This window comes from Neolamprologus multifasciatus, chromosome 16, assembly GCF_963576455.1.
Source record: "Neolamprologus multifasciatus chromosome 16, fNeoMul1.2, whole genome shotgun sequence".
Lineage (NCBI taxonomy): Eukaryota > Metazoa > Chordata > Actinopteri > Cichliformes > Cichlidae > Neolamprologus > Neolamprologus multifasciatus.
In genome coordinates, this window is record NC_140454.1 from 5,444,848 (window position 1) to 5,462,112 (window position 17,265).

The 17,265-nt window shown below is 40.2% G+C and overlaps 1 protein-coding gene and 1 long non-coding RNA gene across 2 annotated transcripts in view; one reads left to right on the forward strand and one right to left on the reverse strand.

Moving 5' to 3' along the window:
* LOC146500090 (uncharacterized) overlaps positions 1-17,265 on the forward strand; it is a 193,876-nt gene that overhangs the window by 77,908 nt on the left and 98,703 nt on the right. The gene's annotated exons all lie outside the window — the stretch shown is intronic.
* LOC146500095 (interleukin-1 receptor-like 2) lies at positions 7,494-15,583 on the reverse strand. The gene is made up of 5 exons (XM_085135808.1): positions 13,507-15,583; positions 13,189-13,257; positions 11,493-12,254; positions 10,160-10,321; positions 7,494-9,957 (listed from the first exon to the last, which is right to left on the reverse strand). The coding sequence occupies exons 3-5, from the start codon at positions 11,668-11,670 to the stop codon at positions 9,755-9,757; spliced, it is 543 nt and encodes a 180-aa protein (XP_084991934.1). The 5' UTR covers positions 11,671-12,254; positions 13,189-13,257; positions 13,507-15,583; the 3' UTR covers positions 7,494-9,754.

Genomic DNA, 17,265 nt, shown 5'->3' on the forward strand with positions numbered 1-17,265 from the left:
GGAACAATAGAGACAATTTATACAAACATAAGTCTTTGTTTTTAAGTAATTGGTTTGATAATGGGATTCATCGTGTTGCACAACTTATAAATCCAGTTGGAGGTTTACTCTCTTACTCAGAATTTTTGAATACATATGGTCTTCCTGTTCCACCAAAGGAATATGCCATAGTGTTTGATGCTATCCCTGCTGGGGTCTTAATGTTGTTTAGAAATCTTGTTGTTAGTGATTTGACCCCTTTACCACTGGATCCTGCTGTTACTTATGTCGGTCAGGTGTGTTTCCCCTCTGCAAAGAGAAAAAACAACCGCGAAATACGAACTCTGTTTCAAAAAGACAGAACTTGTGTCCCAACGGCTGTCGCCTACTGGAATAACTTATACCAGGACCTGGAATGGGAGAAGATTTGGACCTTACCATCGAAATTTCTATTAAATAACAAAGTAAAGGAAATATCTTTTAAAGTTATTAATCGTTTTTACCCAACCAGATCTTTTCTTGTACGTTATAAAAAGGACATTGATATTAACTGTACATTTTGTAATTGTGTGAAGGAAGATATTTCTCATTTATTTTGGTCATCTCTTCTGGCAAGAATTTTGTGTTTTTGTTGTTTCCTTTATCTTTTCTGAGTTCTCTCTTTGTTACGAGAAAATATTGTTTGGTTTCTTTAAGTACCCCATGCACAGGGCAAAAGAATTTTATTTGATTAATTTATTGATATTATTGGCTAAATTTCATATACATAAGTTGAAATTTTCTAACGCAAAACCATCCTTTCAGTGCTTTTTAAATGAAACCAAACAATATGTTAAAACCGTACAACATTCTCAAAATCTAAAAGCTGTCAAAACCATAAACTTATGTTCCCTGTTCAATGTCATGTGATTCTTTAATAGACTGTGTCTATTTTGTTTTTTTATATGAACCCCCTGACATTGTGTTTGCTATTTTGTATTTGTATATCTGTATTTTGTGCTTTGTCAATAAAGCGTATTGAAAGAAAAAAAAAAAAAGGCTGCAGACCCTGAATTGGGATACAGCCATTGTCACTACTGGGTACCAAAGTATTTATTTTAAAGTCATTCTATTCTGTGATGTTATTTTATTGAGCTAAGTTGTTTTTCTTGTTTTGGCTCCTAAAACGGTAATTTCCCACCTTTTGAGAAAACCAAAGAATTTATTTTTCTTTTCTTTTATGTAATAAAAGTATTTGTATTTAATTGTTCACATGCTTGTCACTCCATATGGCTTTGTACATAATGACCATCAACTTTATTTTGGTGTAAGTAAGCAAACAAGCAGTAACAGCAGTTACACATAGTTGAATAGTTGGTGCACAATTGAATATTTTGAATTTCATTTTGAATTTTTCCTTTCAGCTCCATTAATTTATGGTTAATGTTTTACTAATTTATTTGTTAGCTTGAACCTTTTTATTAACATAATGTGGGTGACGTGTTGAGAAGTTTAGAAAAGGCATTTCAATTCCTGGATAAGCTAAAGTCTATCATCGAAAAGATTTAATTATTGTTTAAAGCTACTGTTTTTTATTTTTATCCATTTCAAAAGCCGATAAAAACATGAAATTAATGTCAACAACATCAAAGTAAAAAACTGCCTATGGGTGGAATAAATTCCACAAATATTAAAGAGGGGGTGGATGGTTTCTGCTCTGTCCTTAACATGTTAAAGTTACAAAGTGTTTATCCAGTAGAGGGAGACAAATATCACTGTTACTGCGTGTTCGTCAAAAGTTTCTTTACCCTGTGTTCACTTTTAAGAGCACAGGGTAAAGAGATGGGGGGAGGGGACAACAGAACCATAAAAGGTGACTGCTGCATGCAAACCACAGAAGTCACGTAAGTCACATTGTGACTACGTTGCTGTTGCTAAATGTTTAATATTAGTGAACTTTTTTCAAAACCACATATAATTTTATTAATAATGTTTATGTCAGGCTGGTGTTCATCGGCGTAACTTTGTGCTGAACATCAGGGGGGTCAAGATCTCTGTCTAAATAAATAAATCTGGGTGAATTCCCAGATGATTAAACCTGCAACTATTTTGCTGGTAATACCTGAAGTGAGTAAAGAAAATTAACAGCCTATTTATGCAAGATAATTCCTAATTTTATTAGGGGGGGTTATATTGGTTGGGTCTGATTATTGGGGGGGTCATAATGCCCCTAACCTCCCTGGAAATTACGCCTCTGCTGGTGTTGCATATTCTTAGTTTGTTGGTCTTGTCTTTCTTCCAAGTGTTTATTTTCTGCTTCTATTCCATTGTCTGCTCTTCTCCTCTAGTTGAAGCTTCTCTTCTTCAGTTTGTTTAATTTTGTTCTGTAAATGTTTCAAATGTTTCTCTGGTCGAACATTTGAAGGTTGAGAAAACAACTGCTGCGAACAAACCGACTGAAAATTGCTGCTTCTCACTCCTGTTTATGCAAAATTTTCAAATGATCTAAGCCAATGTGATTGTCAATTGACATTTTTGAATGGGGATATTTTTTCAACCGGTTTTCAAATTTAAGGTAATATTTTAGTGTTTCTTAGTTTTAGATTAGTTGGTTAGTCTAGTTTTTTGCTTAATTTAATGAATAAAAATAACTGCAAGTAAACTAGTGACAAAGGTGATGATGAATAATGGAGGGAACATGAATGTCTGCACCCGATGTAACTTGCAGATGTATTGAATGGTGTTAAAACCATCCATTAAAAAGCCAGACAACTCCCAGGGTCAGTGGGTTTCAATTATATCTTGATGCCATACATGCAGTGCTGTGCAAAAGTGCCATTGCTTTGGAAGTGAGTGGACTTATATTGATCAGAGAGTTAGAACAACTAAAAGAAACTTAACATGAAAGGAACTAATATGGGTTAACTGGTAGTTGATACAAATCAGGATTTAAAACCAAAACTGACCTGGGAAGAAAGAGAAATATATTTTTGTTTTATTTTTGTTTTTAGTTTTTTTTTAATTTGTCTTCTTCTTCCTTCTGGGATTTGGATACAACGAGTAAAGTATGAATATTATACACAAAAATACACTATTACCCATTTCTTGTTTTTAAATCAAATTCAAATTTTATTTGTCACATACACAGTCATACACAGTACGATATGCAGTGAAATGCTTACACAACTGCTCGTGACCTAAAGAAAAAAGAAAAGGCTATGAATAAGATAGGAAATAAATATGAAAATAAAAAAGGGTAAATTTAACTGGGAAAGAATAAGATAAAATATATAAATTAAAGTTGAAAATAAAATAACTGTACAACAAAATACACAATACACAGTATAGAAATATATAAGAATGTATGAAGAAATATAAATATATATATACACACAATAAAAGCAGCTGTACAATTATTAAATGGAAATGAAGAAACATAATGTCCAGTGTTGTGCAAAGTGTCTTGTGCAGTGCAAATATGCTTAAAGTGATAAAATTAAGATGAATTATTCTTGAATGAAGACACTGATCTGACACATGTTAAATTTAACGAATTATGTTTATTGTCCGTCCGTCCGTCCCCACCCCCCATCTCTCTACCCTGTGTTTTATAAAGTGAACACAGGGTAGGGAGATGATGGTGGTGGTCAGAGGGCCCGGTGGCGCCAGTGTCCGGCAGCCTCGCCTCTGTCAGTGCGCCCCAGGGCAGCTGTGGCTACAACGTAGCTTGCCATTGCCAGTGTGTGTGAATGGGTGAATGACTGAATGTAGTGTAAAGCGCTTTGGGGTCCTTAGGGACTGAGTAAAGCGCTATATAAATACACTACGTTCAGTCATTCACCCATTCACACACTGGCAATGGCAAGCTACATTGTAGCCATAGCTGCCCTGGGGCGCACTGACAGAGGCGAGGCTGCCAGACACTGGCGCCACCGGGCCCTCTGACCACCACCAGTAGGCCAACATGGGGTTAGTATCTTGCCCAAGGATATTTGGCTTGCAGCCAGGAGGCAGCGTGGGATCGAACCACCGACCTTACCGACCTTCTGATTAGTGGTTGACCTGCTCTGCCACCTGAGCTACAGCCACCCCAGAGAAACCCCCAACAATCCCCTCTGAGCAAGCACTAGGCAACAGTGGGGAGGAAAAACTGCCTTTAAACAGGCAGAAACCTCCGGCAGAACCAGGCTCAGGAGGGGCAGTCAACTGCCGGGACTGGTTGGGGGTGAAGGTGAAAAAAGAAAAGGGATGAAGAAGGGAGGGGAGAAAGTAATTGATGGAGAGGTGTTTGGGGAGAAGGGGACAGAGGGCAGAGGAGAGCTGAAAATTTAGATGGAATACAGGAATTGTGTGAATTGTGTATCGATCTTGAAAGACTGGATCATTTCTTTCTTTCAAGATTAAAAAAAGTTGGTGACTAAGTATTTGGTCTGAATGGCTTGGCGATGGCTCTGCCCAGTGCGCAAAAGAACCTGACAATGGCAAAACGCTTCGCTTTTGGTTTTCCCAGACGATCTTTTAAACTAGCCAAAATGCATTTTGCAGTTTCACTTTCTTGTAATTCCATTGAAACTATAACACGTTCTACAAAGCCCATGGTGTTGCAGAGGTCTTTCAGAAGTTTTTTGTCAATAGTTTTAAACGTTTTGGGTGTAATATAAATCTCTTCATCCTCCAGTTCTGCCCATACATAGTCCAAGAGCCAAGTGAGGATGTGACTTGGGTCTTGATATGTGCACGGCACGTTTGCCTCTTTAAAGGTTGTAGAGATGAGCTTGTGCAGGATGAGCTGAAGCTTTGCTTTTTTTTCTGCTTTTCTGGCTTTACAATAAAACTCTGCCACTGGGCTGGGTTTTATATTTTCTGTGGTAACTGATGGCAGTGATAACATGCGTTCCTGCTTATCTAATAGAGCCAGTATGACTCTTTGGCTATGGCTCTCTGCCTGGATATTTAACCACCATCTGTATAGTCCCAAGAAGCGCCTTGCTATAGCTCGCAGATCATTATGCAGAATATTCTGTCTTTCTGCCGTGACGACTTGCTCTGGGACAATTTCAGGTCCCGTGCCTTCCGAGGTATATTGGTGCAGAATATCTGTAAGTAATTCTGTAGACACCACTAATTTACCCTGTGAAAGGATTTCTTTGTTTGTAATTACAGAGTTGACATCTTCAACCAGTTTCTGCACTGACTCACTGCTTTTAGCAGAGGGTGTGCTGTGGCATCTGCTCCACAGTTGTATGGCAGTGCGAAGAATCATTACTTTTGCAAAACGTTTTGCAAAGAATGATTTAATCTTATCGGCAGCTTTTTTCAATGACTGCAGAATCTTCTCTTTGATTTGTGCAAGACTCCAAGAACCACAGGGCCCTTCTGAAATATCTTCAACCACTGAATTAGCAAGACTGGATATAAAACTCTCATTCTCTTCAGCAATATCAGATAGAAGGGGTCTATATTTGGCAAGTTTAATCAGTTCCTCGTCAATAATCTCACTGAGTTCACTGACAGCCTCCTGGATAGTTGCATGCACAATTTTAGAGGTTTCAGTCTTTAAGCTGTCCTTGTGGCCAGTTACATGCATTTCTTGTTCTTTGCCTACAACTTTCTCTAGAACATTCTCTAGGTCTACTTTAATGTCCAGACGTTCTACCTGTGTAGAACTATGTGGTTCTTCGTCTGGACTTGTTGTCTGCCTTTTAAATGAGGGCATACAGTTTACTTTAGAACAAAACCCTCTGATCATTTGGACGGCAGAATTAACCATTTTCTCCAGTTTTTTTGGAGGAATAATGCGCTGCCTTATCCTTTCCTTCCCAGCTGACTCGCTGTCAGCAGACTTAACACTCCGTACAACCTCTTTTACCATAAGATCAGTTAGTTCCACAGAGCTGCTTGTATGGTCTCCGTCCTTGACTTGCAGAACATCTGCAAAGGCCTGAGAAAAGCTGTCAGTAAATACGGGTGACAGACCCTCCTCTGTCGCTGGAATGTTTGCTTTTTTACATGCACGTACGATTTGATCACGTGCTATTTCTATTAAGTCCACAATAAACTCGGCCAGGAGAATTTTTGTGGCAAAATCAGGATTTCCTGATCTTAGTGAATTCCACTGTTTACATGTTATCTGATCGAAAAATGACTGGATAACAGGGCGGACGATTTCCACTGTCACTTGCTTAATTTCTGTACTATTAGTATTTTCAAGCATGCTGGCTATTTTTATTTGGACTATTATGGGTTATTTTGACTTATCGTATCAGTAACCTTCTGAAATGTATTTCGTTTTTTTCTCCCTCGCTAAACGTGAGTTAAGTTATGTTGCGCTTTTGCTACAGAAATGGAGCTATGTTAGTCCTATTTAAGTCTGTGAAGGTTCTCAGTCATCCAGGTCATCGTAGTCAAAGGAGCTTGCAAAGAAAAGCGTCTGGACTTCTTTAAGTTACTTGAAGACGTTTCACCTCTCATCCGAGAAGCTTCTTCAGTTCTAAGGTCAAATGGTGGAGAGTCCCAGATATAAACCTGGTGGGAGTTTCCCCCCGCAGAGGGACAAAAGGACCCCCTGATGATCCTCTAATCGCCTGAGCCAAGGTGTGGAACTGGGTGTGGGTCCCAATCAGCCAGAGTTTCGGGTGAGTTCATTGTGAAACCTGGCCCCACCTTATCATGCGAATTCCTGAGGTCAGATGGCCCAGGGTGTGAGTGGGCGTTAAGGCGTCTGGGAAGGGATCTCAAAACTGGATTATAGATGGCAGAGAGTTGGTGTCGTAAACCACCGCCTCTGTTCAAAGATGGTCGCTCACAGTGGACATAGATGCTTCTTTCACTCCTCTTTCAAACCATCTGTCCTCTCTGTCCAAAATGTGAACATTGGCATCCTTGAAATAGTGTCCTTTATCCTTAAGATGCAGATGGACAGCTGAATCTTGTCCTGTGGAGGTGGCTCTTCTGTGTTGTGCCATGCGCTTGTGAAGTGGCTGTTTGGTCTCTCCAATGTAGAGGTCTGGGCATTCCTCGCTGCACTGTACGGCATACACCACATTGTTAAGTCTGTGTTTTGGCGTTTTGTCTTTCGGGTGAACCAGTTTTTGTCTGAGTGTGTTGCTGGGTCTGAAGTACACCGGGATGTCATGCTTGGAGAAAACCCTCCTGAGTTTCTCTGATACACCGGCTACATAGGGGATGACAATGTTGTTGCGTCTGTCCTTCTTATCCTCCCTCGCTGGTGTCTGATCTTCTTTTCTGTGCCTCTTTGCTGACTTTAAGAACGCCCATTTAGGATAGCCGCACGTTTTGAGTGCTTCCTTTACATGTGTGTGTTCCTTCTTTTTCCCTTCAGGCTTAGAGGGAACATGTTCTGCCCGGTGGTGTAGGGTCCTAATTACTCCAAGTTTGTGTTCCAGAGGGTGATGGGAGTCAAAGAGGATGTACTGGTCCGTGTGTGCGGGCTTCCGGTAAACTTCGATGTTGAGGTTGCCATTCTCTTCAATGTGCACAGCGCAGTCCAGGAAAGGCAAACAGTCGTCCTTGTTATGCTGAGTGAACGGACTCTATGGCAGAACACACAGAAGCGCAGAAAATGCAAGGAGTGCTCTTTATTTGTGGTGTCAAAGTTATATGAAATTATACATAGGGACAAACAGAGGGAAACCAGGGGAGGATGCTGACACGTATTTGGAGGGAAAGGGGTTACCCGCGCACGCAGGGTGGATTTGTCACACTGGCTGTACGGGCTCGGGCGGGGATTCTCGGGATGTGGGAGAAACGCTGTAAATGATCTCCGTAGTGATCCCGGAAATGCGGCTTCACAAACAGCTGACAGGTAAGCGGGTGATGGATCCGGCACTCGAGGAGGTGGCAATACTCCGACACCAGACGTCAGTCGCGCTGCTCCTAAGTAACGCTCCATCAAATGACGTCTGATGCACCGCCGGTGTGTCAGCATCCCGTGACACACCACCCCGCCTACCTGAGCTGAAAACAGAAGCAGACCCCGTGACACCACACCAGAGAAACCCCACCAACACCTAACAGTCCTTTGTGTCTTCCCTGGTGAACTTGATGTTTTTATCCACAGCGTTGATGTGCGCAGTGAAGGATTCCACTTCTTGTGTCTTGATTTTGACCTTCACTGCGAATCTTCACTGGAATCCTCTCTCCTCCATCTCTCCTTTTTATCTGATCATTACATTTTTTTCAAATGTCTGTTTCTTCAAATAGTGTCTTTGTGGAGAAATATAGTATAACAGCCACACATTGTCCCGTTTACCATTATGTTTATTCTTTTCCAATATTTCAGTCTGTGTGACATGTCTAATAGCCAGGCATCCTTAATTGGCCGAACCTTACTGAATGCATACATAGATGCAAATGTTTGCACGGACACTTTATCTCTGTATCTGACAAAGTTTGCAAGGACCAAAAAGTTGTAATTGAATAAAAATGTAATGGTAACAGTGTGTGGAGGTTATGCTACATTTCTCCACAAGAAGTTTTTTCCCCCCATGTGCACTTGTTTCCTTAGATTTGCTGTAAAAATATTGTACTTTTCCCACCGACGGTATTGTACTAGAGTACCAGTATCTTACATCATGCAATACCAATAAATTAGAGTACAGGAATATAACTTATTATATTTACTTGACTACTTTACTTGCACTTTATTTAAGTGCTGCACCATATTCTGCTTCTACTCCACTATATTTTGGATGCAAATATTACAGTTTGGATTCCACTTGTAGGTATTTTTTAAAATGATAAAAGAATCTGAAGTGTAATTCCACACAATAGGTGTATACTATAAGTATTTAAAATATATTGTGCAGTTATATTGATTATACACCCTGTGCACCATTAAGATAATTAAGTAGAAGTATAACTTTTCAATACTTTTTTCCACACTGCAAAACAGTTATCCAACACAAAATTATACTTGTGCAACACAGCTTTTCATGTAATAAATATGAAATGGGACACAGGGCTGCACAGGATTCTGAAAACTTTTGTCATTAGCCAGCTCAAAATTTCAAACAGACAAATATGAAAGGAACAAAAATGTATGTGATTAAATTAAATTGAAAAGAAGTGTGAAGTGGCTAAATCAGTCGTATTTTAAAGAAAGATAATTAAGCAAAACAAATTTGCCTACTGTGGAGAAGATAGAGAGGATGTTAGCACCAAGGCTCTTAAACCATTATCCAGTGGCAACAAGTGTACTTCCTCTCAGGACCTGCCTCCTGCCCTGTTCGCCTCCTACAAAGCCAGGAGGAGGAAAGCCAAGCAGTTGGCAAGGTCCTCACTCCATGTCTAATGCTTTCTACAGCAAATTATTCTGCACTGAATTGATCTCTGACTAAATATTCCAGTTTCAGTGAAATTAAATTACATTTTATTTATATAGCGTTAAATCACAACAACAGTTGCCTCAACACACTTTATATTGCAAGTCCCTACAATTTCTTGTGGACCTCCTTGTGTGCCTTGTTCTTGGTTCCACAACTCCCACCCCCATTTAAAAAAGATGCTACAAAGGCCCCTGCTCACGTTGCCTGCAAAGCAGAGAAAGACAGACAGAGAAAGTGGGAAACGCTGGATAAGCGTATTTATGCGAGTCTCTTGGTATGCAAACCTGCCAGGTTTCTGTGAGCCAGAGAATTCTGATGTGTGGATTGTGACAGCATAAAAGATGAACATAGCTACCTCAACCCCACTCACTGGTTTGTGAAGTCCAATTTTAAAGCCTTTGGATGAGCACTTTGGGTGCTTTACAAGTCCTTGAATAATGATTTGTCAATCACAGGTCATTAGGCCAATGAGCATACTCCCAGGCAGTCCCTGTCTCAGTTCTCACCTGCCAGTCAAACCCTCCCATCACTGAGGTTTGGGGTGAGGCAGGCCATCGCTCTGTCGTCATGGAGCCTGATCCCAGATCTGGTGTGAGAATGACCATGAGCCTCCTGCTCTGATTCATGCATTTCTCCACCAACTCCAGACGATCTGTTGTGGTACAACAAAAACAAAAAAACAACAAAAAGAAAAACAGGTACATGATGGCTCTTTAAATTAGGCAGCACAACACTGGTATCCCTTTAGCACTTAAGCTGGGCTACAAAGAACACTGCAGACAATAAAATCACAAATACAACATATATTGGTTGTTGATGTCCAAAATTACAATTAAAGCACATAAAACACTGACCTTCCCCTGGTATGTCATCCCTCCCGTGGATAAAGAGCTGATATCCGCACTTATCCTCGAGGACAGAGGGCAAAGTCTGCGTGATACACTGAGAGAGTGTGTCCTCAGTGATCTTGTCCATTGGTGTCTGGTAGACCACATAGGCGTCATATAAACTTGTGTCTGGGAAACAAACAAAGAAATCAGTGGAAATTGATGTACTTTCTTTGACAAGGTTTTCTCAGTTTTTTTTTTATTAATGTTTCTTCCTTATCGGCTCATTGTGATGTAAAGTGACCCTGTCACCACAATAAGTCATTTGTGTTTGAACAGTTGTGGTCAGACGTTACAAACACTCATCATTGACATGAATGTGTAATTTTTAACTTCTTTGAACCTTTCTTTTTCCAGGGTGGAACAATTGTACAGCATACATCTTTAATGAGTTAAAACATACAAAAAAAACAACAACAATTGGGAGGACAGGTTTTAATTCATCCCACAAATGCAGAGTCAAGATTATGCATACAGGCTCAAATATATGATAATACTACCACTAATATTTGGTAAGATGCCCCTTGACCAGATGCTTTTAGCAGCCCCCAACAAGTTTCTGACTCAATTCTGGACGGATGTTTGACCACCCTTCTTGGCAGAACTGGTAGGTTTAAATTTGTGATATCATCTCGCTTTTGGGCGTCACTCACAAATTTTCAATATGGTTGAGGTCAGGCTTTGGGAAGGCCAATGTAGAAACTTAATATTAGCCTGGTTTAACCTTTCCAAAACCAGTTTTGAGACTGTGGAATATGCACACATGATAAATGGCTGCTAAAAACTGTGCATATATTATCGCTCCAACTATGTGAATTGCCACAGTGTGGGATTAATAGAGTCTATGTCATGCCATCTCTCACCATAGCCAAAGTGAACCAGCATTTTTTATATGTTGTTTGAACCTTCAGAAGGAACCAGAACACTTCAGGTTTATTTATTTGTTATTCAATTTGGTTACTCTTGTATTTTTCTTATATTTCTAATTTGTCATATTGAAAACCACTGGATACCACTATTTTGTAGCAAACAAGCTGATGAATATTTTAGGAAGTAACTTTTGTTTTGACATAATGTTTCAGGGTCTATAACCACAACATCTTCCTCTCTTAAGTCTTGGATGTGTGAAACTGGTGCAGTTTTCCTTAAAGTATAGCACTGAAGCCAGGGAGCAGGAGTAGCAGCTAAACTGGCTCGGTCTATCCTCTGAAACTGACTAATTAGCATTGTACTTCATTCCTTTACTGTTGGTACAAAACTAAGATAATAAAGCCCCCAAGAAAAATATTTACTCTCTTACCTTTATTGCTACTGCTTAGTGGGAAGTAGGGTCTGAAGAACAGGGCTAAGTCAATGGCAAAGTGTTTGACCAAAACAGCGACAAAAACACCAACGAATAACATGCATACTCCTCCAATGGCAAGTGGAATTATGGATTCTAGGAAACACAAAATTATAGTGTAAAATAACATTTCCATGCTTCGCTAAAAGTCAACAGACATTTTTGTTAGCAAGGCTAAAAAACAATCAATGGTCCTGTGACTGGCCTTTCCTCTTAAGAGTTAAAGTGGCATTCTTTGTTCCGTAATAGCTCTCGCCAAAACACTGAAACTTCTGTTGAAAATCCTTAGCAGACACTTTTTTAATGGTGAGGATTGCAGTGGCAATGGTATTCTTTGAAGGTACCTCTGTTGCTCTAACAAAGAAGATAAGAGTTTGTTTTGTTAAAGAAGACAAAGGGTCAAAGACAAAGTTCAGCAGAAAGGTTCACTGCATGAGAGGAAATACATAACTCTTAAACAATAGCACTTAAAGAGGTCATGTTAACTTATTCTGTAAAATACCTTAGAAGCACCTTAAACTACATGTTGAAATCCACTCAAAGGATCAGCAAAACATTAAGTGTACATTGTGTAAAGTATAAAAGAGGCTTACATTTTGGTAGTTTGACTATAACCATCCCTGTTTTTGAAAGGAATTCCATTGATGTACCAGCTGGCAATACAGTCATGTTTCACATTAGTCCCACACAAAACTGAGCAATTCAGCTTAATCTCAGAGCCTGGAAGGAAAGAAGGAAGGGAAGAAGGAGGGAAAGAAGGAAGGATGAAGAAAGAAAGAGGACGGGTTAACCCACTGGAATACAGGGTAAGATGCACGACAAAGGCGCACATTCCCCTGAATGCACAGTCAGTAAAACTGGGCCATTATTCTTTCCAGAGTTTTTATATATTCCATGTGACCAGCTATGGAGTAGTAATACGATGCCTTGAAAATCTTTCCCGATGGCCACTCGTATAACACCTCCACCAGTTTATCAAACCCCAGCCAATCGGTACCAAACATCAGGGGGTGCAACACAGCCTTAATTCTATGTTTATTCCTGTATTTAGTTTCCACTGGCACTACAGGATGCCTGTAAGCCCTGATTGCAGCAACACTCCCTTAAACGGAAGGTGGCAAACTTGCAAGCCTGCACCATTGCCTTAAATGCATCCAGGAAAGTCTACAGGTCATCCACCTCCGTCATTTTAAATAAGACCACCTCAGAGAGTGGAGATGACAGTGCTGGAGAAACCGCCACTCCTTCCTGGGTCACCAGGTACATTGGGCACCAGTGTGGCAGTTGCTCCTGCCACTGTGAGCTCTCCCCAGGAAGGGCAGAGGGCTGCATTTTACAAACAATTTTATTCACACAAAGCGTTACACACAAACTTTCTCTCTTTCTGTTTTTGGCTTTGTCTTGTTTCTGGCCCCCACACCTACTGCCAGAGGAGAGGTTCATTAGACAGGTGTCTCCTCATCAGGCACTGGTCCCCAAAAACACACTGCTCCACCTCCCCCTTCTTAAGTGATGAGTCAGTCACTCCCTGTATGGATGCAACTTTAGTCCTGCCAAGTGCTAACTGAGTAACTTTCAGAGGATCACTGTTATTAACCAAGTATTTGCAGTGTTATGACAGCAACATGTTGACATGAAGATGAGATTTTATTACCTTCATCAGCAAACTGCTCCTGCAACTCATCAGCTGGGGTCAAAATTTCTACGTAGTGCACGGCTTTTTCTACAAGCAACCAAAAAGAGTGAGCCATTTTTCATCCTCTAATAGGACATTTGGTATGCTATAATATGGGTATTGTTTTGAAAAATCAGGAAAACCCGTGACATACATACAAATCTTTAGCTCTGGCTCATTACTAAACATGTTAAATGTACAGGCCATTACAATTTCACTTATATAGTCAAGTTTATGTTGGTGTCGCAATGTGCTGTGTTGGTATCCAGAATTAAACACCAAAGAATGCAGTTTCACCTAGAAGTATAAGTTCCCTGGAACCTAACGTAGTGTACACCTTATTATTGTATGCCCAGGTACAAATACAGGTGTAGAGGCCCTCGTGGTCTTTGGTAGCATTATGCACTCTCAATTCGACTTCATGCTGATCTTCAATAAGAGTATAGTCCTGCACCGAGAAGGGCACAAATAGGGAAAGCAACACATTTTACTTCAATGAATGTGGTCTGTTTTGTAAATCATCACAATGGCCCTGTCAATTACATCATTGTGGCTTAGTTTGTAATTGTTGTATTGTAAAAGTTTAGAGGTTATTAAAGAAGCTCCCTTTTTATTAACTTGTAATCAGGTTCTTGCTATAGCAATGAAACCAACACTTTTATCTTACATAAAAATGTACACTGGTATTAACATGGACAATGTTTAAAAAGTTAAATAAAATTCCTTTGTTCAGAAGTCAAGCAACATTTTAATGTCATCAACTTCCAGGGCCAGTGGAATCATCTTTTGCCCCACTGGTTTCACTGGTTAGTACTGATACTTATTACCATCAGCAGTCAGTTCTGGCACCTCTTAGCTTTGCAGCTTGATGCTGGTTGGCAACTAGCTCTTGCACCTTTTTAGCAAAGTATCCAGAGTCATAAACCAGGCAGGGTCATACCATCAATTAATCCAATGGCCTTGATCCAAAAACGATTACTGAAAAGTCAGAAAAATCCCCCCAAAAAAACATGTATTCAAAATGGCCAAGCACCAAATCATTCAGCGTAACAAACAACTGGCAAACACACACCTTTATAGGGGACATGAAATGCTACACATATAAAGACTAATTTACACCACTGAGCCGACATAGATGTAACACTATCTATAAATCTGGATTTAAGTTTTAAAAACATGTTTAGTTTAGTCCCATCTTCTGCCAGTATGCTTTGTGGTTGTTTGTTTGTTTGTTTGTGGCTAATAGACATTAGTTTATGTTAGCTAACTAGTGACAGAATCGTTAACTCTGGGGAAAATAATAACATTACAAATTTAAAATGACAAAAATCAGTTTAAGGGGATCACATTTGGGCTGCAACAATGAGTTTGTTGTTAAGAAACTGTGTATATACTGTCCACTTTTACTGTCTGTGTCTTTAGCAGTAAGTCGCTATTCGCTGTTTGGCTAGCAGCCAGCTGTTAGCCATACTGTTCTGGTTTATAAAGCACTTTAATAAATGAGGACAGTGTGGAGGAGAGCCTGTTTGAGTCAAAAAAAGAAAAGCGTGTTCATGCAAACATCGTCGGGTCTGCCTTGATATGTTTACAATGGGACTTCTGCTCCTGAACCTCTGCGCACAGCGTCTGTAAATGGGGGCTGTACGAAGTCACTTCATCTTTGCAGGACTGTGAGCTGTCATCTGTGAGGCGTGGCCGGTGTTTGTTTTTACCATAGTTCATGGTGGAGAATAGCTGCTCACATAAGTATGTGGATCCGAAGATCCACACTTGGCATGCCTGGGGTTGAAAGTCTCAATAAATGCTCGCACGGCATTTCAGCGGGTATGGTTTACGTGAGTATGACACTTATTTTGAGCGATGAAAAATAATAACATAATTTTATTTTTAGATTTCAAGATCACAATAATCTTCCAATTTAATACTACAAGTTAAAAAGAACTAACACAAATAAAATACACTTCAGATAAATATTTTTTTTTTCTCCGAACCACGTGGAGCCGCAGTATAAGGACTAAAGAGCCGCAGCTTGCCGACCCTGCTCTGACCTGTTATAGCGCGAGGCGATCCGCGAGCGTCCGTCACACGTGACTGGGATAAACACAGGGTTAAAATACGCCGTCCGCCGTGACGTGTTGTTTTTCAGCTGCTGTTTCAACGACATAAAGAAAAGGTTTCGTCATATAGCAACGGTTGCTATGGGCGGTAACGGCTTCCTTTGATCCTTTGTATTTGGCCCCGCCCCCAGCGTCTCAAAAGTTCTTAAATTGGACTAACATAGCTCCATTTCAGTAGCAAAAGCGCAACATAACTTAACTCACGTTTAGCGAGGGAGAAAAAAACGAAATACATTTCAGAAGGTTACTGATACGATAAGTCAAAATAATCCATAATAGTCCAAATAAAAATAGCCAGCATGCTTGAAAATAATAATAGTACAGAAATTAAGCAGGTGACAGTGGAAATCGTCCGCCCTGTTATCCAGTCATTTTTCGATCAGATAACATGTAAACAGTGGAATTCACTAAGATCAGGAAATCCTGATTTTGCCACAAAAATTCTCCTGGCCGAGTTTATTGTGGACTTAATAGAAATAGCACGTAATCAAATCGTACGTGCATGTAAAAAAGCAAACATTCCAGCGACAGAGGAGGGTCTGTCACCCGTATTTACTGACAGCTTTTCTCAGGCCTTTGCAGATGTTCTGCAAGTCAAGGACGGAGACCATACAAGCAGCTCTGTGGAACTAACTGATCTTATGGTAAAAGAGGTTGTACGGAGTGTTAAGTCTGCTGACAGCGAGTCAGCTGGGAAGGAAAGGATAAGGCAGCGCATTATTCCTCCAAAAAAACTGGAGAAAATGGTTAATTCTGCCGTCCAAATGATCAGAGGGTTTTGTTCTAAAGTAAACTGTATGCCCTCATTTAAAAGGCAGACAACAAGTCCAGACGAAGAACCACATAGTTCTACACAGGTAGAACGTCTGGACATTAAAGTAGACCTAGAGAATGTTCTAGAGAAAGTTGTAAGCAAAGAACAAGAAATGCATGTAACTGGCCACAAGGACAGCTTAAAGACTGAAACCTCTAAAATTGTGCATGCAACTATCCAGGAGGCTGTCAGTGAACTCAGTGAGATTATTGACGAGGAACTGATTAAACTTGCCAAATATAGACCCCTTCTATCTGATATTGCTGAAGAGAATGAGAGTTTTATATCCAGTCTTGCTAATTCAGTGGTTGAAGATATTTCAGAAGGGCCCTGTGGTTCTTGGAGTCTTGCACAAATCAAAGGGAAGATTCTGCAGTCATTGAAAAAAGCTGCCGATAAGATTAAATCATTCTTTGCAAAACGTTTTGCAAAAGTAATGATTCTTCGCACTGCCATACAACTGTGGAGCAGATGCCACAGCACACCTGCTGCTAAAAGCAGTGAGTCAGTGCAGAAACTGGTTGAAGATGTCAACTCTGTAATTACAAACAAGGAAATCCTTTCACAGGGTAAATTAGTGGTGTCTACAGAATTACTTACAGATATTCTGCACCAATATACCTCGGAAGGCACGGGACCTGAAATTGTCCCAGAGCAAGTCGTCACGGCAGAAAGACAGAATATTCTGCATAATGATCTGCGAGCTATAGCAAGGCGCTTCTTGGGACTATACAGATGGTGGTTAAATATCCAGGCAGAGAGCCATAGCCAAAGAGTCATACTGGCTCTATTAGATAAGCAGGAACGCATGTTATCACTGCCATCAGTTACCACAGAAAATATAAAACCCAGCCCAGTGGCAGAGTTTTATTGTAAAGCCAGAAAAGCAGAAAAAAAAGCAAAGCTTCAGCTCATCCTGCACAAGCTCATCTCTACAACCTTTAAAGAGGCAAACATGCCGTGCACATATCAAGACCCAAGTCACATCCTCACTTGGCTCTTGGACTATGTATGGGCAGAACTGGAGGATGAAGAGATTTATATTACACCCAAAACTTTTAAAACTATTGACAAAAAACTTCTGAAAGACCTCTGCAACACCATGGGCTTTGTAGAACGTGTTAT

Bases quoted from the DNA above. Each gene is read 5' to 3' on its own strand.
- LOC146500095 (XM_085135808.1), bottom strand. From the start codon at position 11,670: ATGGAAATGTTATTTTACACTATAATTTTGTGTTTCCTAGAATCCATA. The intron at 10,322-11,492 runs GTAAGAGAGTAA...TTTGTTTCCCAG, and splicing joins ACTAAGCAGTAGCAATAAAG to ACACAAGTTTATATGACGCC. The intron at 9,958-10,159 runs GTCAGTGTTTTA...GTACCACAACAG, and splicing joins GGATGACATACCAGGGGAAG to ATCGTCTGGAGTTGGTGGAG.